Below are 23,727 nucleotides of genomic sequence, written 5' to 3' on the forward strand. Positions count from 1 at the left end.
TAGACTATGTAATAATGTGGAAAATTGATTGTAAGGGGCAGAATAAGAATATATATGCAATACATATGTATTACATATTATGAAAGCAAATGAAACACCAAATGTTATTCATTCCACAATCATTGAGCACCTATCTATGTCAAGGACCTGTGCTAAAACAAAAACAAAAACAAAAAAACAAAAAAACCCTAAAGATACAGTGGTGGCTTCTGTCCTAAGTGTTAATTGTCGTACTAAAACTTACCTGTGTGAGAATATTAGCATTTTGTGACCCCCGTTCCTCTGTCAAAAATATACATTCCAGCAAAACGAAATATACTTCTGACCTAGCCATGATGCATTTCCCTGGTCCTTCAAACCTACCTAAAAATGCCAGGCGCAAGGCTAACTGCATCACACACCATTTCTGATAAGGAAAGAACACTGGATACCTATTACTTTGCTTATTAGTCATGTGGCAAAGACAGGACACTCCCGCCGCACCCCCGTTTAAAAAGAAAGGGGAAAAAAGGGAAAAAATGCCCTGAAAACAAACTGCAGAATCCTCAATCTTGGAGTATGTACACAAGAACATAAACTAAGGAGGAACTGCCCTTAGATGAGTAAGTTAAAAATCTCTGAAATGCTCAAGAGGCTGAAATGCCCTTGTAGGGAAGAAGTTGGGTATCTGTCCCACCAGTTAAAGAAAGGACCCCGTCCCAGTTCACCTTCAGCCCACCCGCCTGGCGCCCCCGCCCGGCCCCCCTCTGTGGCCTTGGCCTCCCCGGGGTGCGGCGCTTCCCGGAGCCAGCCAGCGCCGCGCGCCCTCAGAACCCGCCCTCCCCCCGGCCAATGCCGGGAGACGGTCTACGACCTTCGGGGCTCGGTGCCACACCAGTGTGGTGCGGCGGAGCCAACTGGAGGAAAATCCCACCTCTGGGTCTCTTAATCCTTCCAATGGAGTGAGACACTCTCTTGGCGAAACTTAGGGGGCCCAATGGCGAAGGAACCGTCACTCTGACCAGAAGTCTAAGCCAATGGAGCGGAACGCTCGCCCTCCAGCTGGCAGAAGAAGCCAATGGGCTGAAAAGAGTCCACCTCCACGGTGGCGGCGGAGCCAGAGCAGTGAACGGCGCCACCCTCCGGGCTAAAGGGCAGCAAGCGGGGGCCCAGGAGCGCGACCAATGGGATGGTATGGCTCGCTCGCGGCCGCCGGCGGAGCCAATGGCTGCCGCTCGCCGGCTCCGTGGCAGCCCCACCTCGGCCTGGCGGCGGGGCCGGCGTACTGGCCCGGGGAGAGATTCGGCGGCTGAGGGGCAAGATGGCGGCAGCCCCGGTGCTGGCTGCCGGGCTGCGCGTGGCGCGCAGGGCGGTGGCGGTGGCGGGGCCGCGGGGGGCACAGGTGAGAAGCGGCCGTAGGCGCGCGGAGGGCGTCCCGCGGGCTCGGCCGCCCTTCCGGGCCGGGAGATCGGCGTTCCTCCCCCAGGCGCGCGCGGCCCTGCGGCCTCGCGGGGACGGAGCACGAACGCCGGGCAGGGAACGCCGCCCCTCCCGAGCTGTGCGGTGAGATCGGGCTGGTGGGCGGCGGCAGCCTCTCGGCGGTGGCCGACGCCGTGCACCGCCCCGGGCGCCGAGGTCGCCGCAGGGTCAGTGCATTGGCTGCTGCCTTCTAAGCCTACCTGAAGCCCAGCTGACCGAACGCCTGCTCCGGGCAGCCTCCTCAGCGCCCCCTGCAGGAAGTGAGGTTTGTCTTCTCGGAGCCAGTCTCCAGCCTCTGTCAGGCCCCTGGCCTTCTGAGCACAAGTGTTAACCTCTCATCTTCCCCACTTGTCAGAGGGGTCAGGTTCATCCCAGCTCTTTCTCCCACAATGTGACAGCACTGACTTCAGCCTTCTCTGAGCCCCTGGGAAACTGGGGCTTCCCTACCCACATCCCCTGGGGCTGGGGGTGCTGAGTTCACTTAATTCTTCCCTTCACTGATTTAAGGGACTGGAGGTAAAATTCACAGTAAGAGGTCGGATGTGACACCTAGACGTGCTGTGTCAAACCTGAATAAAACGGGTAACATAGCTTAAAGACCAGGCAACAAGTAGTGGAAATTAGTGGAAACTTAGTAACAAGGTATGAGTAAATGGGAAGAGCTCCAGTCTTCTCAAAGGTGATACAGACCACTCCCTTTATTTTATATTTGAAGCCAAGAGGAGGGATTTATCTAAGGTAATTCAGTGGTAAAAGGAGAACTGGGACCTAAGTTTCCAGTTCTCATCCTGTGTCCTTTCCTCTGAACAGCAACTAAATTTACTAGACACATTAGGAACAGGAATCATTTGCACTGCTGAGTCCTGCATTGTAATACAGCCTTTATCTAACCAAGCTCAGCACTATCTGACCCTACTCTCTGCTACTGATGCTCTGAAATTGAGGAACTTTTCTTTTGGATGAGAACCACAAATAGGTTCTTAGAAGGATGAAGTTAATGACTAACAGAGCCCAGCCTCTGCCAGCCCCGACTCACTATATGGGAGAGGTAGTGTCAGCGCCCTCCCTTGGGTATGTCTGACCCACCTTCAGGTCCGAGGAGCTGCAGGTGTGACTGACGGAAATGAAGTGGCCAATGCCCAGCAGACAGCTCCTAGGGGAGCAGCCCCAACTGTCTTCTCCCGGATCCTGGATCGAAGTCTCCCAGCTGACATTCTATATGAGGACCAGCAGGTGGGGTGCCCTTAGGACTCATCCTCTTAGGAACTGCTGAGATACCATCAGCCTGTTGAAGTAACATGGTGGCCTCTGGCCTGTCACTACTCCCAGTGTCTCGTATTCCGTGATGTGGCCCCTCAAGCTCCTGTGCATTTCCTGGTCATTCCTAAGAAGCCCATTCCTCGGATTAGCCAGGCTGAAGAAGAGGACCAGCAGGTGGGAAGACCAGGGCCAAGGTTTGGCTTCGGGGGGTGGAGCTAGAGGTTTTGCTCCCTGTGAATGAAGCCACCTGTCTCCAACCCCTTTCCCTGTAGCTTCTAGGACACCTTCTTCTTGTGGCCAAGAAGACAGCAAAGGCTGAGGGCCTGGGAGATGGATACCGACTTGGTGAGTGACTTTTGGACCTTGAGCCCCTCACGTATAAATTCTCAAAACTACCCCTCAATATGATCTTTAATCTTTGACCTTTTCCATGATCCTGACCTCCTAACCCCAAGTTCTGTTTCAGTGATCAATGATGGGAAGCTGGGCGCACAGTCTGTGTATCATCTGCACATTCATGTACTTGGGGGCCGACAGCTCCAGTGGCCTCCAGGTTGAACCTACCAACTGACCAAGAACCTCAGACCTGGATGCTTGGAGGGTGGGGGGAAAGGGACCCTATGATAATAAACTTACTCACCCTCGATTTTGGATCACTGTCTTAAATATATAAAGATACCACAAATAGGAAAGAAAACTGATTAAAGATAATCATCTCTCTTGACTATGGTCAGTGAGAGACATTAAGGTGGCCCATCCTGCAGTTAAAGAAGCATTTGCCTATAGATCTGTGAGTCCTCATGACTAATGGTTCACCTGGATCAAGCTTCTAGAAAAGTAGCAGTAGGAATAAGCTTGTGTGAGTAGGAAGAGACTGAAACCCAGGAGTGAGGCTTGCTCAATCCTTGCACTCACTCAGATGCCAAGCCAAGTGCTAAGGGAGTCTGAGAGGAGGATGGTCAATGTGAGGGCCTTTTACTGAAGGAGAAGTAATCACACCAAAAAAGGCCTCTACCCTTTGACAGATCCCCATGTCTCACCATTTTGCTTTTGAGTTGTTTGATGTATTTTCAACCTTAAACATTTTAAAAAGACTCCCTCCACTTCTGAGAATGAACTAAGGGGAAGTTACTGTTGCCCCTACACAAGCACACCAGGTATGCTTTACTCTGATACCCCAGCCCTGTGCTTGTCTCCAACACAAAGAACCACCTTAGAAAGCCTCAAAAGAACCATGCTTGGGGCGCCTGGGAGGCTCAGTTGTTAAGCGTCTGCCTTCGGCTCAGGTCATGATCCCAGGGTGCTGGGATCGAGCCCCGCATCCGGCTCCCTGCTCGGCGGGAAGCCTGCTTCTCCCTCTCCCACTCCCCCTGCTTGTGTTCCCTCTCTCGCTGTGTCTCTGTCAAATAAATAAATAAAATCTTTAAAAAAAAAAACAAACAAAAAACCATGCTTACGCGTAGAAGGCAGGACCCTAGGCCAGCGGAACCTTAAAAGCTGAGCTGAGGCGGAACGGAGTCTGAACGGAAAGCAGACTTCCCAGACAGCGGCAGGTCGAAGACTTCCGCCCCGCAGAGAATCTGCCTCCACCCCCATCCAACACTTCCGCCCAACTCTAGTTCTGCGCAGTCTCCTGGAATTATTTGCCGTCTCTATGGCAACCGGTAGCTGGTGCCTGAAGATGGAGACCACCGAGTCTACCAAGGGATCGCGGTCTCGGTGAGAGCGGCAGCTTTGGCTGCAGGTGTAAGCAAGAAGGGTCAGAGGACTTACTGGGCTGCGCTTTTGAGGACTTTGACGCATTCGCTTTCTTTTAGATCTTTGGACATACAGCCTGGTGCTGGAGGGCTCAGGTCTGCTTCAGAACCGTTTCCTTCGGATGGCCGTCCTGGGTCGGTCTTGGCAGCCGCCATCACTGCAGCTGCAGCCGCCTCCACCGCCAAAACTGATGCGTTATCTACGAAGACCCTAGCGCGCTACTCTGAGCCGAGGGTTCTCCTGGACCGCTCCTCTGACAGTCTTCCTGGGGAGCCCTGCACTGGAGCCAGCTTTACCCACAAGACAGGCCATAGGAGACTTGGCTTTGAGCCTGTCTATGTTTCCCGTTTCACCCAGGATCCCTGTACTACAAATGACCTTAGCTCTAGTCCTGGCCCTGTTCCTGGCTCCGGTTCTGGTCCTGGCCATGGCTCTGGTCCTGGCTGTGACTCTGGTCGAGGCACTGGTCCTGGTTCTGGCCCTGGTCCTGCCACTGACTCTGGGCCTAGTCCAGATGGTGGCCATGACCCTGAGCTCAGCCCCTCCAATCTCCCAAGCTTCAGAAACCTCAGGGCAGAGCTGGTCCCTAATTGTGCCTCCTGGAATCACTACTGCCACTGGGAACCTCGGAAACAACTCTGGAAATTTTTGCAAGTCTCAGAACCTGGTGCCCGAGGGCACTGGAAGACCCCCCAGGTTGAAGGGAACTGTAAGGTTCTCAGTGAAACATTGCCACGGGGCCACTGCCTTCTCTACAACTGGGAGGAGGAGGTATTGTTTTGACCTGCTCCCTTTTCCTGAAGACTGCCCCGTTTCTTGGGGGAGGCAGTAGTTTATGATGAGGGTGGGTACCATAAAGGATATCATGGTCACTCAACTTGGGGCCCACAGAGAGCCACCAACCACCTGGATCAAGTTCCAAGTATGCAGGATGGCTCTGAGAGTTTCTTCTTCCGACACGGACACCAGGGACTGCTGACCCTGCAGCCACAGTCACCCACGTCCTTCAGCACCACCCAGAAAGACTCATACCAGCCCCCACAAAACTACTATCAGCCAATTCGAGGTGGGAAGCATGAGAGAACGGGCCAGCATGAGCCCATTAGAGAAAAGAGAGAGGAAGGAATTTCTAGTAGGACTATGGATTGTCCAATGGGTATAAGGGTAAAACCCCATGATTTTTCTTCCTTTTCTCACATTTGTTTCTTCTGGGCCTGCTTCTTAACCAGACTCCCCCATTCTGTCCCCTCCCTGCCCTCCCACAGGAAAGCGTGAAGCCATGATGGAGATGCTCCTGCACCATCAGATCTGGTGAGAGGCTGGGGGAAGGGTAAAGGGGAGGGGAAAGACAAAGCTGGGAAGAATGGCTCTGATGCCCCCGAGAACTGTATAGTAAAGAGGTGCAGGCAGAGCAGGAACCCACAAGGAAGCACTTTGAGGTCGAGTCTGTGACACACCGTGACTACCGAAAGGAGCTGGTACATGCCGGGCCTCCTGCCCCAACCAAGGTGAGAGCTTATCCCATCCCACTTGTACAGCTGGGCTCTAATGGGCTGTGGGAAAGTAGCAGAGGTTAAGAGAGGGAGATTCAAACCAAGCGCTTTTCAGGTTTTCTCCCTTACAGCCTCACGACTACCGTCAGGAGCAGCCTGAAACCTTCTGGATGCAGAGGGCCCCACAGCTACCGGTGTGTGAGGGTGTTGGGAGTGCGGGAGAAGAAGGAGGGGAAGGGGCTCTTCTGTTCCACCTTGGCGCAGAGCAGGATCTGTCCTCATTCTGGCCCTCCTCCAGGGTGTCAGTAACATCAAGACACTGGACACGCCATTCCGGAAGAACTGCAGTTTCTCAACACCAGTGCCTTTGTCTCTGGGGCAGCCTTTGCCCTATGAACCTGAGAATTATTCCCACCAACTGGGAGAAATATCTTCCCTTGCCTGTCAGGGAGAACAGGGTGGTGAAATGCGTAGAACCACTATCTAAGGGTTGAGGAGGGAAGAGGGATGTGGAATATGGAATCTATTTCCGTCTGTATTGGAGAGGTGGGAAGGAAGTACATTCTGTCTGTACTTGGTAAAGGGGCTTTCCATAAAGGGTTCTCTCTTGTCCTGAGATTGCGATTTCAGTTATTCTAGGCGTTACCATGTTCACACCCCATCACCTTTCCTTGGACTTGCCCCTAACCCAGACTCTTGACACCATGAAATTTTTTGTTGTTTTATATTTGGCCAAAATATTCTGGTTTAGATACAGATATTTACATAAGGTAAGGAAGAAGGGGACCAGGCCAGAGCGAAGCAGGTATATGTACAAGGCTGAGCTGCAAAGAGCAACAATTTCCATATAAGGTCGGGTTTTTGTGCACATTGGTTTCCATCTTACACGACAATGTCCATTTCTGGTGTGTGGAGAGATGGTGACCACTGCCCACCCAGGTCCCAGCAGCAGGAGACTGTCTGATTTGGGAAGAAGTAGGGTTTACAGGAGTCCAGGGGGTCCTTTCTGCTCTCCTAGGAGCCAGTAAGTTCGCATCTTTCCTTTTCCCTAGAAGTGGGGGAGTGAAGATAATTCAAATTCTTTGATGTTATTCTCTTTATCTCTCTCTTTTCCCCATGGTCCCCATAATTGCTTTCATCCTCCCTTTCCATGACCCTTCCCCATGGCCTGCCATCACCTTCATCTCCACATCCCCCCGAAGCTCTAGCTGGAAGCATCCTAGCTCATCCAGGGCATCCTTGGTGGTAGAGGAGACATGGATCTTCAGGGCTGGGGGTGGGATGAGGTTGCAGGGATGGTGGGAAGATGAATCAAAGAAAAGACAATAGAAGAATTGGCGGTATCGGAGAGAGCTTTACCAAACCACCACCCCTCAGGAGGCTCTCAGTCTTCCCAGGGCATGCACTAGAACCAAAATATGTCCAAGGATGGGGCAGTCAGGAACTGTGATCTCTCAGATTGAGAGATTTGGAGGAACTCTGAAAAGAAGAAAAGGACAACACACATTGAGGCTGAGGCTGGGGTTGAGGGCTAATGTTTTACCTTGACCGTTAGACTCCATGCGGGAAGCAGTGTTCACCGTGTCTCCGAAAAGACAATAGCGGGGCATCTTCAGGCCAACAACCCCAGCACAGACAGGCCCTAGGAGAAGAAACAGGTTGGGAGAGCCTGGGAAAAGCAGACACAAGGGCTGGAGTGAGAGTCAGCCTTACCCGTGTGGACCCCTATGCGTAGCCTCAGCTGGTCATGGGGTCGGTGGCGGATGCGGAAGGAAGAAACTGCATCCAGTAATGCTAGGGCCATACGAGCAATTTCTGGGGCATGGCGTTGACCATTTCGGCCTGGGAGGCCAGACACCACCATGTAGGCATCTCCAATCGTTTCTACCTGATTGAGATGGGGATGAAAATGTCACCTCTATGTGGATCAGTGGGAATGGGGAAGCGTAGAAGGAGATAAGCTGAACACCACTATGAGTCATCCTAACAGCCTGGGAGGCCAGAACATTGACTAGAAAGTAAGTGCCACGGTCCTGAGAATTGGCGGAGGGGGGAGGGGGGAAAGGTGCAATTAAGGGAATCTTTAAATCCTCCTACCCCACCCCTGTACCTGGCGAACACCCAGTAAACGTTTGCTGAATGAATGGATACCCTGTCTACAACAACACACAGACAAATAGGTTCTGCTGTCAGGAAACGGGAAGCAAGAAAACAGGGCTGACCTGAAGAGCACAGAGGCTAGTGAGGAGGGCAGGCAGGCCCACTGAACTAGGCCTCAGACAGCCTGAACTGTGCAAGGTAAGAAAGCAGCCGCTTGGCTTTGTTAATTGTGCTGAAGCTATACAAAAGAATGGCCTATTTTTAGGAACCAGACACTGAACCGTTTAGGGATAAAGGGGCACCGTGCCTGCAACTTACCCTCAAATAGTCCAGAAAATAATTACATAGATATATAGATTTTTTTTTAAATAAAGGAAGTGGGGTGAATATAAATAACTGGTGAATCTGGTAAAGGGTTTATGGTAGCTCTATGTTATAGTAATAACAGACATGGTAGAGTAAGTCCAAAGGAAAGAGACAGAAATAGTATTATCTGTGCAATGTGCACTTGCCACAATAAATCTATTATTCCCAACTTATAGGTAAAATATCTCAGGCTCAAGGAGCTTTCCAGTTACTTGCCCAAGGCCACACAATTAGTCACAAAATCAACACCTAAATCCCAATGGTTTTTACTCTGAAGTACAATAAAGCCCACTCTGTGCCAACTCAATGATGTAACAAAATCTTTTACAAGGCAGCATGTCCCTCACCCTAATAAATCATTCTGTACCGACATCCCATATGATTCTTCCATGTCTAGAAGGGATGGAGAGATGAGAAAAAATGGATAGGCTGTGTTTATACTCCTAGGCAAAAAGTGGCGGATAGGGGCTAAATCCTGTGATGGTTCTGATTAGGGCAGCCTAAGATTCACAAGAAATCAGACTGAAAGATACAATAAGAGTGCCAGAGCCTCATTTGTCTACAAAGGGCCCCCAGGAGGGCAAACTGACCATTGAGTGGGGTAAGGCACGTAGGGTTCAGGGAGACTGGATTTTCAAGGTGGTCTCAGGAGAAGGGTAGCCCCAGCTCTCACCTTGTAGACGTCAAAGTTGTCAATTATGGCATCAAAGCAGGTATACAGGTCATTGAGAAGTGTCACCACCTAACAAGGATGGGAAAGTAGAGCCCCTGAGACTTGAGCCTAACTTTCTAAGATTCTTAACCCATAAGCCCTAACAAAAGATGGGAACTCCAGAACAAATGAATCTCCCCTACTATCAAGGCTCCCTATGCCCCAACGAAGCTCCCCCAGATCCCTATCCCACCCCCTACTTCTCACTTCTGGTTCTCACCTGCATGGGGGTGCTCTCTGCTGACAAAGCTGTGAAGCCAACAATGTCACTGAAGTAGATGGTAACACTGTCAAAGGCCTCAGCCTGTACAGTCTCTCCCCGTTTTAACTGCTCTGCCACTGAACTAGGAAGCAAGGGCCAAACTCAGAGAGAGAGGATGGGTGGAGGAGAGAGGCAAGGAGTGCATGGCTGGAGCAGAGATGCGTTGCAACATGAAAGCTAAGCCGGGTAGAAGAGAAGGAAGGTGACTGGGACTAGCTCAAGGTAAAGTATTTAAGTGGTGGGGGGTTGCAAGGGGACCCCTAGGGATGGGGGCTAAATGTCTCAAGTTGGGAGTGTTCTACATCCACTTGCTAGAGCAAAGGCACGGTAGAGCCGTGTCCTAAAAGGAAGGGTTGGGAAGCCAGGAAGAAGGCAGCGTAGCTCATTTGGAGACAGAATGAAAACACACGGTCAATAGCCAGAAAGGCTCACTGTGTCAAGGTGAAACAAAACAGGGTTCTAAGAGTTGGAAAGTGAGTTCTCAGGAGCTTGATCTGGGAGAACCCAAAGAGTAGAATACTAAAGGAAAATTTGGGAAGGTGACCAAAGTCTCACTGGGGTAGAATTTGGTAGAGCAGAGCTTCAGCCTTGCGCTTCTCCTCCAGATAGGCCTGTGTGCGCTCCTCCACCAGCTTCTCCAGGTTATTGGCATACTGCTCCATGCGCAACAGCAGGTTGTCCAATATGCTTGTGCCGCCCTCCCTGGAGGGAGGCCAGGATATGGTACCTGCTCCCAGACTCTCAAGACTCCCAGGACTTCCTACCCAACCCACCCTCTTGGCCCCACCAGCCCCACCTCATCCACCAACACTGATGAGGCTTCTATCCCTGGGGAGCCCTCGCCCCTTAGTGCCCTCTCACTTGTTAAAGCGGCGAATGAAGCCCTTAATTTGTCCAAAGTCTGGCCGCTCAGCTGGTTCCTGGGCCCAACATCGCTCCATCAGCAATACTAACTCTTCATTCAGTTGGGTCCGGTCAATGCTTGGCCGGAAATATGGCCGCTGACCATTTCGGACCTTTTGGACAATCTCTGAGGGTGATAAAGGCTTTGGATGAAGAATAGGGTCCCCCAGGTAGAGGAGTCTATGGGCAGTAGATTGACTCTTACCTTTGGGGCTGAGGTCCAGGCCCTCCAAGTAGAAAGGGCCACTGCGAAGTGCTATCTCCTGTAAGATGATCCCAAAGCTATAGACATCAGCCTTCTGCATGCCTGTGGTTGGCAGTGGGTTCCCACCAAGCAATTCTGGGGCAGTCCACAGCTTCTCTGAAAAGAGGGAAAAGGCTGGCCAAGTCCTCAAAAAGAGTATCCCCAAGCCCATAATGCTCCCCATATTACTGTCATTCCATCTCCCTCTCCCACCCTCCCTAGGTGGAAATGATCAAGGCCAGAGGAGAAATATAAAAGGGGGTTGTGGGGGAAGGCCTCACTGGCATAGAGGGCGTGGCTGTCATCGGGTTCAGCAGCTGAACGGAAGCTGGCCAGGCCATAGTCTGTGATTTTGAGCACAAAACGACTATCCACCACACAGTTGGAGGACTTGAGACTCCCATGGGATGCAATAATGCTGTTATGGAGAAAGGCCATGCCCTGCAGGATACAGATCAAGTCATGGGTTTGGATTATATCTGGCTTAAGATACCCCCCTCTCCATGAGATGGGCATTAGCTAGCTGTCTAAAGATCTCGGGACCATAAAAACAATAAGCTACTTTTGGAAGGCATCCTTTACAGTAAGTTCCTACCCAAAGAAGCAGGCAGAATAGGAGAGTCATCCCTTCTTGGTACCATAAACTGTATATTGGCACCATGGCACCAGGGACAGGAGAAATGTTTAAGGGGAGGGACAAGGGGAGGACTGGAAAGGGCAGTCAGTCTTCTGAGTAGTAAACAGAACTACGAGGGTGAACTCCAAAAATGATATGTCTGACATCCATGATGGCCTCAAATGTATGGCCACTACTTAGGAAGACATGGCTAGAGACCCAGGTATCAAGAGTACCTAGATGCACCAACGAAGACTAGCCAGTTGTAAACTTTAACATATAGCCATGTGTAGGCAGGCGAGTCAGGATAGAGGAGGAAAGCAATCTACTAGAGAGAATGCTAGGCCAGAGAGAAAGTGGAAAAAATAGTAAATTAGTAAAGCCCTGGACAATGGACAAAAGTGGGAGACAGCTGCCAAGCCAATGCAGAGCCAGAAGAGAAAAACCTTTGCCTATGAGGGACTATCAGGCAGGTCCCAAGAAGGCAGAGTGGTGCTTCCCAAAATGAAACCCTGGGAGCCCGCCCCAGTCAATTCAGGTGGAACAGAAAAAGGATGCAGTGATCTGTATGCTAACCAAAACACCTCTGTCTAAATATTTAGCTCTGGACCTAAAAAATCATAACTCTAGTCTCTGTGAACTCCTCCTTTTTATTCCTTTTGATATCAACAAATTTGGGAATCACCAAATTTGTGAATACAGAAAGGATTAGGCTTCTGGCTTTTTCCTAAATCACTTTTCCATCAAATCATGGTACTCTCAAGAGTCCTGTTTTTCTTATATTTATCATCACAGTCAGCCACCACATCAACTTTACCTAATATTTTATCTCTCACTTGATGGCAAATTTTCATGCATACACACAAAAAATTTTTTAAATAACCTCATGAGAATTAAACAGAAAAACCAAAGCCAGCTTCAGGTGTGGTACAAGTGATCCACTAGGCTAGCTCACTGGCTATAAGAATTGCTCTAAACACTTATCCAATCCTTCCAAGATTCAAACTCATACCTCTGCAAATCCATGCACCACTGGGTCACCTGAAAATAGCTAAAAACTAATATATGGGAAGATACCAAAGGTCTAGTATAATTTTCCTTCATTTCTCTTAATTTTACTAGTAAATGTTCTTTTTTTAAATTTCAGTTTGTTTGGAGACCCCATTCATCTTTTTCCTGCTGAGAAATCTTAATATAAACTCTTAGAGTTTTAAAAAAAAAAAGATGATGGTGAGAGATCTGAGATATCTAGGGCAGGATGACAAAAATTCTTTGTCAGGACTCTTTGTGGCAGATAAATCTCCCCCAGTTAAAAACTCCAGACCCTTTATTATCCAACCATAGGAATAAGGGGAACTGGAGAGAACAGGACTTTCACAGGACTAGAAGGAGAAATTGAAAGCAAAGATCAAGAAACAAAGGCATTTTAGGGGTGCCTGGGTGGCTAGGTCAGTTAAGCATCTGCCGTCAGCTCAGGTCATGATCCCAGGATCCTGGGATGGAGCCCCACATCGGGCTCCCTGCTCAGCGAGGAGTCTTTCTCCCTCTGCCCCTCCCCACCCCGTTCGTGCACATGTGCACTCTCTCTCTAATAAATAAATAAAACCTTAAAAAAAAAAAAAAAGAAAGGCATTTTAAAGCAAATGAACTCTTATGGAAGAGCAGGGAAGACTCACCTTAACAAGGTCATTAATGAGGGAATAACGAAACATCCAGTCCAAGTTGATGCTGTCATTTTCCAGAATATCCTGGTAGTGACATGGAATAGATTATATGACTATTCTAGTCCCACTAGCTATCACATGCTTATCTGCCCTATCCCTAGAATCTCCACCTTTCCCTTACCTGTAAACTCCCCCGAGGACAATACTCAGTCACGATGCAAATGTTGGGGGGGTCAATGCAGGCACCAATGAAGCGAGTGAGATGGTTGAACTGAACATCTCTCATCTAAGAACAACAACAAAAGGTGGGAAAGGAAAAAAGAATTTAAGGAGATTAAAAATCAGATACAGAAATAAAGCACTGCATGACAGGACCTTTCTCTTAATTGTACCTACAACTTAAAATCCCTTATAAATAAGCCCCTTGCCTCCCTAGCCAATTTTACTATTCCCCTCTCCTCTTCTCCATCCCTATCTACCCCTCACCCTTAACCCATACAACATTACATACATGTTTGAGCTCAAACAGAACCTGCCGGGTCAGCTCAATGCGCTTCTTATTCACATGTTTGATGGCAACAACATTTCCCTGATGGTGGGAGTGAAAGAGGAAAAGGGAAGTTAGTATCAGGAGTTCCCAAGTGCTAGGAAATCCTGGAGAAGCATGGGAACATCCAGGAGCTCAGCTAGACATAGAAAGGAAGGTTATGAGGGGCAGAGGTTCATGGCAAGAGGTGACATATGGGGATGAGAGAGGATGAAATGGTGGGGACCAGAACAAGCGGATGACTGTTCACCTTGAAGTGACCGGTGTTGGCAAAGATCTGGTATTTCCCATGGGCTGTCATGAGCGAGCCGTAACTGGATCCCCGCTGGGGCCAAGGGCAACATGGAGGCGGAAGGATGAAAGGAACATTAGATGATGGTGGCAGTGCAAGGGCTATCATTACAAGCCAATGTGCTGGGAAAGGTCCAGGGTACGAAAGGACAGGCACTCAGAGGGAAGCAGAGGGACAGCTGAGACCAGAGCTCACCAGCGACAGTGTGAGGCGACTGCCTGCACCTTTATGATATCGTTCTGAATTGCCAAATTGCAGTTCTTCCCAGCGAATGCGCCACAACATGCTAGCCAGCTCCTTCTCCAGCATCAGCTTTCTGTAAGGACTGCACACCTCAGTTGACTGGCAAGCCCGATCCTACCACCCCGGGAGCCAACAGTGGGGTTGCGGGGGGCTTCCCTGCAGCGCCAGGAGCTGCAACCATTACACTCGAGGTGGGACTCGGTGCAGGACTGCCTCAGGAGGATGCATTCTCTACACGTGGGATACATGCCCTGTGCTCATTTGAAAACACAGAGGCTGAAGGTAAAAGTTCTTTCTTAAAATGGTAGCATTGATGGAAAATTCACCTTTGCCCTTAGAAGACCCCACGTGAAACCTGTCACTAGGACACCCAGGCTTGGACCAAAAGTGGGAAAACTACACCTAGGCTAAAAGCTTAACGAGAAAGGCTAGAGAGGAAGGTGTTAGGCCTAAGAGACAACCATCAAACTAAGAATCCCGCTAACCCCCAGAAGGCCTGAGCGGTGGGAGGGAAGGGGGTAGGTCAGTGGGAAGCCCAGAACTCACCGGAAAATGAGGAAGCTGGAAACACCAAACATGATGAAGGTGATTCCTGTTCCCAGCGCCACAATGGCCAGAGTTGAAAGTGGAGCTGAAGGAGAGAGGGGACCCTGAGGAAGACTGTGTGGAGTTGTGGACAGGGAGGGGGCAGTGCTCAGGGTGCAGGGAGCAGACAGATTTCTTGAGGGAAAGGAGTGAGGAGGGGGTCTGCAAGTAGAGGGGAAAACAGAGCTAAGGGTGGGGAGTCAGGGAGAGGAGATGAAAGGATGGAAGTTAGGGGAGGAAGGGTGACTCCCAGCCCCCGCACACACCCACTTTTATCACAGGATGGGTCGTCCAAGTCAAAGGCACAGGGGGGATTGTCCAAGGGGGGGGCCCCCTTCACCCAGGGAATAGGCCGTCCTGTCCACCAAATCTGCTTCTCAGCTCCTGAGTAGTGGGCTGCAGGCTGTGAGGAAGGAGAAAACTGGGCCCACGGGCCTGCTCCCACCAGCCTCTCCCCCAGACCCCTGGCTGCTTTTCTTTGGCTGCTTTTCTCCCCAGCCTACCACCCACCCAGGATAGAGGTCCAGCAAATAAGTCCCTGCCTCTAGTACCTTTGATTCTGCCCCACCAAACCCTTGAAAGCTGGATATTCAGGGCCCACAGTCTCCTCCCTGCCTCCTCCCCCGTTACCTGGAAGTCCCCAGAATCCAGGTCTCCCATGGCCCACAGGACAAAGTCAGTCTCTCGGTCATTGTTCTTGTCCATAACAACCAGTCCAGTTACACCTAAGATAGAAAAGAGCAGCCCTTACTTTGAGATCTACCCTCGGCCCCTCTCCTGTGCCCCAATTCCTCAGATCCCTCCTGCCCCTGTTCTTAATACACGTCCATCTCCACCATGTTCTCTGACCCCTCCTAACTCTTCCTCTGCCCCTGGCATCTGTATTTTCTTCTGCCTACTCCACTCCCAGGCCCGTCAGCAGCGCTCTGGCCCCTGCCTGACCCTCTCCATTACCATGGTATCTTCGTCCCTGCATCTTCTCCACAATTCGAAGTCCGTCTTCCCGGGTGCCTCCCTCCTGGATTGTCTCGTTCAGGACTTCAGCATACAGCAGGATCCCATCGTAGAAGCAGCCAGCAATGAGGTTCATCTAGGGGTGGCAACTTCAGTAGGGGTCTCCAAATGTCCTGCCAGGCCCCTCCCCAGCCCCCTTTCCCGTCTCTGGGGTCTCCTTCTACCTCTTCTCTCTCTTCTGGTTTGCTTCCTTCCCTCCTGTCATTCCTAACATGCCATCCCTACTTCCACTGGACAGAAGAGCAGAAGGAAAAAGCCTGGATGACAGCAGACAGTCCCCAAATTGGGCTGGCTCCAAGGCCAAGGCTTGATGCTGAGTTAGGGAGAAGAGCCTTTCCTCAAAGCCTGGCCCGACTCTCAGGAAAGAGAGATCTACTTACCAGGGAGGGGGCCAGCTCCACACCAAAATCTTCCCGGGCTCTTATCAGCAGACGATTCTGGAATTCCTGATACTCGGGATTTGGGGGTTCTCGGTAAGTGATCACCAATACTGTCTGTACCAACAGCACATGGGGAGAGTGAACAGGATTCAAGATAGGCATTGGGGAAGAGAGGAAGCAGGACAGGGAAGCTCGGTGAAATATTCATGATACAAAATATACACAGATGAGTCTGAAGGCTGAAAGGACACTAAGCTCTGTGTTGTGCATGCACCTGTGCGTGGGAGGTCCGTGCGGTGTACGTTTACTACATCTGGGAAGAGGGGAGTGGCACCCTCCATGAAAAGTGCACGGTTCTGGGAAGGTGGAGCCTGGGAAATAGAGATATCAGCTCCATCCCCCAAACCTGTGCCCTTGTCTTCCCTGTCCCCTCCCCCTTCCAGGCGGCCACGGCACTCACAGCTGCTCTGTCCCATCCTTTCTGGGGACATACTCACTATCAAGGACAACACGGATCAACAGCTCCTCTCTGAGGTGTTAATTACTGTTAATGTGATCAGTAAAGTATTGATATTTTCCTCTGGGCCACTTGGACACAGTGCCTCCACCCAGTGAATTAAACAGATTTCAGGACACCTGAGGGTAACACTTGGAGACAATGAGTCCATCAGTGAAAAGTTGTGGGCCCATTCACTGAACGTGTGTGGAATACCCACCCTAAGCAGCACTGTCCTGCATACGGGCATGGTCCTATACGTCACTAAGTAATAGACATGTGTCACAGAGAAAACACATAGACGCATGCCCACACACATTTCATAGCTACGCAAATGACACACGTGATCTCAGCCAGGTCCACATCACTGGCCTTGGGTCAGCGCATCTCTGTCTCCCTCTGGGATGCCCTCCTGGCGCCCACTGACCTCACTCATTTCCCCTTGCTTTGCTGATGGACATATTGGCCTCTGTCTACACCTCAGGCCTGCACAGTGACTGAGACCAGCCTTTGCCTTGGATGGGAAACTGGCGTCACAACTTCAGGGCAAGACTTCATTCAGATCAATGCGTTTTGTGAAATGATAGATTAAAATCTACTCACTTCTACCAGTTTTGTTCATTCCTGTCACTGAAAGTACGTATGGACATGGAGATACTAGATAAATCACATATATGTGATTTACTTTGTATCAATTCATTCTAGGTAGGAAATAATAAAGTTAATCTCTAATATGTAATCATTACATTAGACTAGCGTTTGCTTCATAATGTAATTATTCTTCCTGGAGCATTTGGGTCCTTGATCACACGCTTGTAATACTCTCCCACCCTCGGGTAAAATTTAAAAGGAGAAGGGGGCTGAGGATGGGGTTGGAAGGGTTTGTTCAGTAACACCTATTTCAAGAATAAAAGAAAAATAGAAGGGTAGGATATTGTTGACAATGTTAAAAAATCAGTAAAAGAGCTCAAAAAGATCGTGCTTAACACAATTTATATCTCAATATAAAGGCTGATAACAGGTTTTTAATGCTTTTTAGACACTTCATAATTCTCTAGGCTTCTCTGTTTGCTAGACTAGCAGTTCTCAAACTTTTTGATTTCATGACCCCCTTTACACTACTAAAAATTACTGAGGACCACAAAGAGCTTTTGATTACACGGATTATATCTATCAATATTTACATTTTAGAAATTAAAACTGACAAATATTTAGAACACAAGAATACACAAGTACACCTTCTCCAGCTGCCAGGCTGACAAGAGCATCACATGTCATGTAGCCTCTGGAAAACTCCACTGTACAATCGCGGAGGGATAAGAGTGAGGAGGCAAATAAACATCTTAGTATTATGTTTTAAATAGTTTTGACCTCACGGTCCTTCTGAAAGGATTTCAGAGGCCCCCAGGGTTCCAAGACCACATTTTGAAAACTGCTATGCTAGACTGTTTTTGCTGTGGTTACTAGCTATGTAAAAAAAGGAAAAGAAAAGAAAAAAGAAGAACCTCCAAAGAATTTCTGTGCTTGCTCAGGGCTACATAGAGAGAAGAAGGTAAAGGTAAGTAATGGTGGCCCTTTTCACAGTGGACCCCAGGTGAGAAGAAAAACAAGCAAAGGCTGCCAAAAACGTGTTTAGCTGTCGTTTGCTTACTTAGTTCTATTGTATCCACTTATTCTTCCCTATCCTAGTTGATCACCTTGGTTTACGGTACCTGCTAGCCCTACTCCTCTGTAAATGAATTCCTAGTCCTCTCCCCACTTCTCCCCAACACGCACCTTAATGCAGTTTAGTAAGTCCATGCTAGGCACGTAGAATACAAAACTGAGCATGATCACGCAGCTATGGCTTAATGAGAGAAAAGTCATATCAATATACTTAATTTCAGAGCCCTCTCCCCCCAGTAGGCCAGGTATCTCCGGGGTAAGGGCTCTCTGCTCTTTCACCCTTGGTTGTAGCTGACCACCCACCTTCCCTCACCCCCTGCCCTGCTCCAGCATTGGAACAGGATAAGTAGCTTTTCCAGAGAACACCTCGTTACCCCCTTACCTTCACCCCACCCCAAAGCCTTGATTCCCCCCTCAGCATATTCTTGATTGCTGATTCCCCCCTTCTCTTGTGTCCTAGCAAAATCTCCCTTTGTTTTTCTATCTGAATAATGCCTGTAGTGAGTGTGAAAACTGAGAATTAATTTATCTAACTGTCAGCTGACTAGATCTCATTTCCCCCACCCGAAGTGCTGGGGCCCCTTGACTGGTAGGAATTCCCAGATGAGAAAGAAAGGTATTCCTTCCACCAAAAAAAATACAGCCCAAAAGGCCCTGGAGTCATCCCATTTAGGAGCACCATAGAGATCTTCCTCGACCACACTAGCTAAAGTACAATTCCCTCGTTATTCCCTTCACATGAGAGGCCTTGGTTTGGTTTTGTTTTGATCTTCGTTTTTTGTGGGTTTTTTAAGTAACACTCATCGCAAGTTGCCCTATGTTTGTATTTATTTGCTTATTTAGTGTCTGTCCATCCTATTAAATGTAAGTTCCAGGCAAGGACTACATCTATTACGTTCTCCACTGTACACCAGAACCTAGCAGAGTGACCGGGACATAAGAGGTACTCAATAGATACTAATAGAATGAGTCAATCTTCAAATGAATCAAATATCGACCGAATAATGTGGTAAATTCTACAGGAGACAGAGTTAAGCACAAGCACAGGAAATTCAGTGCAACCTGGGGATTCGAGGATTGTTTCCTCAAAGGGAAAATAACTCATCTGAGTCTTAGAGAATACGCACACATTATCCAGACAGACAAAGGTGAGAAGGTCATTTCAGGCAAAAGTTACAGCATAAACGAAACCTGTCCTGCCACTGCCCATGTTCAAGTGTGACAGTCACGGACTCGACCCAGACATGTCATTCACAGTCAGATACAACCAAATATATAATGACAGCCACATAAAACTTTACTCATTGGAGATGATGACCACCAAAGTCCAGCCCTTATACACATCTACTGAATTTCAGACTCAAAGAATCCCAGGTGAAAAGACCTTAAAGTTAGCCCATAGGCCACCTCAAATCCTTTTCAGGAAAAGGAGAGATATGGATAAATAAATAAGAAACACATATAGGGGCGCCTGGGTGGCTCAGTCGTTAAGCGTCTGCCTTCGGCTCAGGTCATGATCCCAGGGTCCCGGGATCGAGCCCCGCGTCGGGCTGCCTGCTCAGTGGGAAGCCTGCTTCTCCCTCTCCCACTCCCCCTGCTTGTGTTCCCTCTCTCGCTGTCTCTCTCTGTCAAATAAATAAAATCTTAAAAAAAAAAAGAAAGAAAGAAACACATATACATAAATTAGTGAAAAATTGGTGAGAGAATCAGGGAACAGTTCATGGGTGTGATTTGAAGAGGCAGAGATTTGGGATGAGGAAGGAAGAGCGTTCCAGAAAAAAAGGAGCAAAGAGCACAAAGGCAAGAGGACGGGGAGGCCCAGGGGTTGGGGAACTGAGAGAGGTCTGGTTGGCTGGAGTACAGGGTATGAGGGGCACCAGGAGGCAAGACTGAAAAATTGAGCTGAACACAGACTGTAGAAGGTCTGAAATGTCGTGATAAGGAGTCAGGACTTTATTCTGTAGAAAGTAAGTCATTGACAGTTTTGAGCAGAGGAGTGAAATGAACAGAGTCATGTCAATTACCCCTACAAATTATTTCGTAAATTCATTTCTTTGCATTCCTACCACTGCCACCAGCGTAGGAGCCCACATCACCTCACCCCATTCGAGACCCAAGTACTCCTCTCCTAATCCAACCTGAATTCTGTCTCTATATTTCTCTTTGCAAAAAAATCTCAAGGACCTCACATTCAAGTCCAAGTACCTTAATCTTAGGTTCAGAGCTCTCCTTAATTTGATTATACCTCTGCAACATTATTTCCTATATCTGCTTCAAGCCAACCCTTCTTTCTTGGCAGGTCAGTATCTTCTTGGTCCCCCAAATATGCCCATTCCTATCTTTTTCTCTTTGCTCAGGCTGCCTGGATCCTGTCTCCCACTCAGACTAGGAATATGACATCTACCTTTCAAGTCACGACAGATTCTTATTCCTTTATAAAAAGGCTTTCCTAAACCCAGCTGACATTGATTCTCCCTCCTCTGAACCCCCTGAAGTTCTTAATATCTGTTCCAGGACACATAATCATTTTCTTTCGCAGACTTGTAGTTAACTGCACCACAATCATGCCTCGCTTATCCAGAAAGGATGGAAGTCCTCTCGGGGTCTGGGACCAGGTCTTTTCTAGAACTTTTCTCCCTCACAGTATAGTCTACTAATGAGACTTTAGGAGGGTGTTCCAGGATCTTGGGAGGTAGCGCTGACACTCAGGAGAGTCACAAAAGTGGAGAAGTAAGAAAGAACGATATGAAACTCAAAAAGCCTCTGTTCGTTTCCCTCCTTGTAGCTCATAATTCCTGCCCTGTTCCCGGGGTTTCTGTGGGTCTTATGAGAGACAGAGAATCTTCAAAGAAGCTCCTCTTCCCCCTCCTCCAAGTTTGGCTCAACTGATACCTGAAAGGCCTCTCTGAGGGCCTGGGCCTGTTCCCGGGTGCGATTGTCTTGCCAGGGCCGGCCTGTTGAGCGTGTGGGGCCGGCACGGAGACTCTCCCCAAAGACGTCCAGGTAAAAGAAGACATAATCCCCATTGGTCAGGTTCTCCCTCTGGGCCTGAAGAAGGATCTCATGCAGCATCTCCAGAGGGCCACAGATATACACGACTGGGAACAGGTACAAGACAGAGGGGCATTCTGAGAAAGGATCCGGTCCCCACACAGCCCCCTCTCTGAACCATCTGCATTTCCATCTTTAGCAAGGAAGAGAGTGCCCTAACCTATCAACCACCCAACATATGCTCCCCATCCCTCCCCCTTGGAGTCTATGTCGTAAGTACCCTGGGGCCTTATGGACCATCTGGCAGAGGTCAGAGTCTGACTCCAGACCCCAGAGGAAGGGAGCTATCAGCTTTAAGCCCCTCCTCTTCCCAGAGCTCTGCTTGTTGCCCCCCACCCAGCCCTCCTCACTGCCCCACTCTGCCCTGCCCTTCCCTAGGCTCAAAGGCACTGACTGCTCAGAATTTCTCTCAGTGTCAGCTTTACCCCGTCTTTCCCAAACAAATCTGCTGAACCCGAAAGTTCATTTATGGAGTCCTCACGATTTTTCTGCGACCAAGGGCTCTTGGTGCCCCAGTCTAAGAAGTCTCTGCTCACAGATGGATACACATTCACTACTCCAGGGCACTCGTTTCATATTGCTCCCCAAATTCAGTTTCTGCCCAATCCCACATTCTTCCCTGACACAGGATTCGCTTCTCATTCTACCTGAAATCTTATCCCTGGTTTACATCTACCTGTGCCATCCACGGGCTCCCCTAATACAACGCCCTCACCTTCGTCACAGGTGCTCTGTCCACAGGTGCCTCTTGACCCCAACCACCACGTCCATCCACCATTTATTTCCCAGTGCTGAGCTCCAGGGATGCGGCGACCCTCCTCCCCCTGACCCTAAGATAGCCTGGGCCACACTCACTGCGCCCGTTGGCCCGGATGAAGTGGGTGGCCTGCTCAGGGCCCCCCGGCTCACGGGCATACACCTGGTGCTGCACACTGAGGTTGCTGCCCTGCAGGGCCTCAAAGACGCCCTCGATGGTGAAGTAGTGAGGCCGGTCATCTGTGCGAGCGTCCAGATACAGCAAGGCAGCGCGGGCAGTCCAGTTGAAGTGCCCGTGTAATGTCACCACAAACTCACCCAGCTTGGGAGCAGAGGGGCCAGTGCGCACCAGGGTACGATAATGCTCACTCTTAGCTGCGAAACCAGACGCCACGGCACCCGCAGTCAGCAGGGGAAGACGCCAGTGTGAGGCAAAGCGGGCCACGGAGGCAGCAGGGTACACGCAACCGGGGCCCAACAGAAGATCGGGGTCATGGTACAGCTTGAGGTCCACGGCGCGCAGCGGTGCCAGGTACTCAGAGCAGGCGCCATCTAGTTCGGAGCTGACAAACCGGAGGTCCACGGGCAGCGCCCGGCCCAGCGCCTCCACTGCCAGGGCCACGGCAGGACCCACCCGGGGCCAGGCCCAGGCGTAGCTCAGGTTGTGCTCTGGCAGCACCACCGCCAGTGTCAGGTTCCGCGCCCCGGGAGGACGCACCCCACCTGCCAGGGCCGCCACCAACAGCAGCAGTGATGGCAGTGCCATGGGGAGAAAGCAGCAGCCCCGCCACCCCCAGACCCCGGCGCCACTCTGGCCTCCAGGGGAGGCACAAGCACCACCCAGCCTGGAACCTGGGGGGAAGATGGCCAGGAAGAGAAGTGCGGAGCAGCTAGGTAGGCTGGGGTACAGAAAGTGGTGGGGACGGGAGAGGAGGAGATGGGAGGAAGCCCCAGCGGTAGAGGCAGGGGGTGGGTCTACCAGCCTGGGGCAAGGACTGAGGGCTGAGTAGGGTGGCAGGAAAAGGGAGGGACCAAGGGGGCCTGCGACTGGGGTGGGGACAGTGAGAGGTGAAGGAGCCTGATAAAGCTGAGAAGGAAAGGGGGATCCGAGACTGGGATGGGGTGGGGGTGGGGGGGAGGCTGGTACAAAGAAAAGGCCCGGGGGGACCTCGCCGCTGAAGGGACTAGGAGGGCTGAGAGCCGCAAAAAGGAGGACCAAGGGGGTAAGGTGGGAGGGGGCCCGCGCCGCGGAAGGACTGGGACCATGGGCGGGCGGGGAGCGAAGCGAGGCCTGGGCCGGAGGAGAGGGAAAGGCAGGGGTGAATCTCCCTGTGAAGGCTTCTCCTGAAGCTCCTGCTTGGACTAACGGGCCCAGGGCGCTGGTCCCATCCGGAGCTGCGGCGGCCCCGCCCGTGTCCCAGCTCCTCTCTGCTCCGCTCCTCCTGGGCCCGCGCGGCCGGCGCTGCCCGGCGCTTCCTCCCGCCCCCCGCCTGGGCCCCCAGGCGCGCCGCTCGTCCAGGTCAGGTCGCCGCGGCCGGGCCCGTCTCCGCTCGCTGCGCCGGCGGCGGCGGCCGAGTGTGACTCCCCGGGCAGGCCGCCCGCGCCCGCCCCCGCCCCGCGCCTTCCCCGCCCCCGCGGCCCCTCCTCCTCCCCCTCCGGCCCCACCCTCCGGCGCCTGCTGTCTCCCCCCACCCCCTTGCCTGGCGCCCAGGGACATCCCAGGTCTCATACCCACCCAGTGACAACTCGGGGGCTCCGCGCAAGGGCCTCTCAGGCCGGCGAGGTTCCTGGGCGTCCTCTCACTTTAAGGGCCTACCCCTATCTCCCCCAAGCCCCTGGCCCACTCCGCCACTCTGCCCATC

The 23,727-nt window shown here is 50.8% G+C and overlaps 4 protein-coding genes across 16 annotated transcripts in view; 2 read left to right on the forward strand and 2 right to left on the reverse strand.

Annotated features, from left to right (window-relative positions):
* TMEM8B (transmembrane protein 8B) overlaps positions 1-4,293 on the reverse strand; it is a 43,210-nt gene extending 38,917 nt beyond the window's left edge. The window contains exon 1 of one of the 5 annotated variants that reach the window (XM_032396761.1): positions 4,176-4,293. The gene's annotated coding sequence lies outside the window, so the exon portion shown is untranslated. Of the gene's footprint in view, positions 1-913; positions 980-1,658; positions 1,722-4,175 lie in introns of those variants that run through there. The other 4 variants (XM_032396762.1, XM_032396764.1, XM_032396765.1 and 1 more) reach the window with 4 other exon arrangements.
* Positions 1,078-3,972, forward strand: HINT2 (histidine triad nucleotide binding protein 2). Its single transcript, XM_032396771.1, has 5 exons — positions 1,078-1,381; positions 2,551-2,691; positions 2,788-2,892; positions 2,991-3,063; positions 3,185-3,972. The coding sequence occupies exons 1-5, from the start codon at positions 1,169-1,171 to the stop codon at positions 3,274-3,276; spliced, it is 624 nt and encodes a 207-aa protein (XP_032252662.1). The 5' UTR covers positions 1,078-1,168; the 3' UTR covers positions 3,277-3,972.
* A 47-nt stretch (positions 4,294-4,340) lies between the features above and the next one.
* Positions 4,341-6,584, forward strand: SPAG8 (sperm associated antigen 8). Its single transcript, XM_032396768.1, has 7 exons — positions 4,341-4,437; positions 4,536-5,247; positions 5,368-5,542; positions 5,742-5,787; positions 5,870-5,984; positions 6,101-6,163; positions 6,268-6,584. The coding sequence occupies exons 1-7, from the start codon at positions 4,373-4,375 to the stop codon at positions 6,454-6,456; spliced, it is 1,365 nt and encodes a 454-aa protein (XP_032252659.1). The 5' UTR covers positions 4,341-4,372; the 3' UTR covers positions 6,457-6,584.
* A 94-nt stretch (positions 6,585-6,678) lies between these two features.
* On the reverse strand, positions 6,679-22,998 carry NPR2 (natriuretic peptide receptor 2). 9 transcript variants are annotated; one of them, XM_032396757.1, is made up of 23 exons: positions 22,589-22,903; positions 21,965-22,474; positions 20,951-21,156; positions 15,898-16,011; positions 15,458-15,593; positions 15,134-15,228; positions 14,774-14,906; positions 14,465-14,549; positions 13,871-14,000; positions 13,634-13,708; positions 13,348-13,425; positions 13,018-13,122; positions 12,849-12,920; positions 10,838-10,997; positions 10,518-10,673; positions 10,271-10,439; positions 9,965-10,111; positions 9,368-9,491; positions 9,109-9,177; positions 7,683-7,857; positions 7,513-7,611; positions 7,148-7,239; positions 6,685-7,017 (listed from the first exon to the last, which is right to left on the reverse strand). In XM_032396757.1, the coding sequence occupies exons 1-23, from the start codon at positions 22,629-22,631 to the stop codon at positions 6,952-6,954; spliced, it is 3,039 nt and encodes a 1,012-aa protein (XP_032252648.1). In that variant the 5' UTR covers positions 22,632-22,903; the 3' UTR covers positions 6,685-6,951. The 9 variants fall into 9 exon arrangements, 8 of the variants coding, with proteins under 8 accessions (XP_032252647.1, XP_032252645.1, XP_032252648.1 ...); XM_032396754.1 differs by having other exon boundaries at positions 6,680-7,017; positions 13,871-13,991; positions 21,965-22,998; XM_032396753.1 differs by having other exon boundaries at positions 21,965-22,903.
* Positions 22,999-23,727: the final 729 nt, after the last annotated feature.

The sequence above is a fragment of the Phoca vitulina genome, unplaced genomic scaffold (assembly GCF_004348235.1).
Source record: "Phoca vitulina isolate PV1807 unplaced genomic scaffold, GSC_HSeal_1.0 scaffold94, whole genome shotgun sequence".
In the NCBI taxonomy this organism is placed as follows: Eukaryota; Metazoa; Chordata; class Mammalia; order Carnivora; family Phocidae; genus Phoca; species Phoca vitulina.

What these genes read in the sequence shown, in the direction of transcription:
- HINT2 (XM_032396771.1), top strand. Translation starts at nt 1,169, where the DNA reads ATGGTATGGCTCGCTCGCGGCCGCCGGCGGAGCCAATGGCTGCCGCTC. An exon ending in TTCTATATGAGGACCAGCAG is followed by an intron (nt 2,692 to 2,787) that starts GTGGGGTGCCCT and finishes CACTACTCCCAG; the next exon opens with TGTCTCGTATTCCGTGATGT. An exon ending in CTGAAGAAGAGGACCAGCAG is followed by an intron (nt 2,893 to 2,990) that starts GTGGGAAGACCA and finishes CTTTCCCTGTAG; the next exon opens with CTTCTAGGACACCTTCTTCT.
- SPAG8 (XM_032396768.1), top strand. Translation starts at nt 4,373, where the DNA reads ATGGCAACCGGTAGCTGGTGCCTGAAGATGGAGACCACCGAGTCTACC. An exon ending in ACCAAGGGATCGCGGTCTCG is followed by an intron (nt 4,438 to 4,535) that starts GTGAGAGCGGCA and finishes GCTTTCTTTTAG; the next exon opens with ATCTTTGGACATACAGCCTG. An exon ending in CTACTATCAGCCAATTCGAG is followed by an intron (nt 5,543 to 5,741) that starts GTGGGAAGCATG and finishes GCCCTCCCACAG; the next exon opens with GAAAGCGTGAAGCCATGATG.
- NPR2 (XM_032396753.1), bottom strand. Translation starts at nt 22,631, where the DNA reads ATGGCACTGCCATCACTGCTGCTGTTGGTGGCGGCCCTGGCAGGTGGG. An exon ending in CATCCGGGCCAACGGGCGCA is followed by an intron (nt 21,157 to 21,964) that starts GTGAGTGTGGCC and finishes ACCTGTTCCCAG; the next exon opens with TCGTGTATATCTGTGGCCCT. An exon ending in CCTGGACCTCAGCCCCAAAG is followed by an intron (nt 10,440 to 10,517) that starts GTAAGAGTCAAT and finishes TATCACCCTCAG; the next exon opens with AGATTGTCCAAAAGGTCCGA.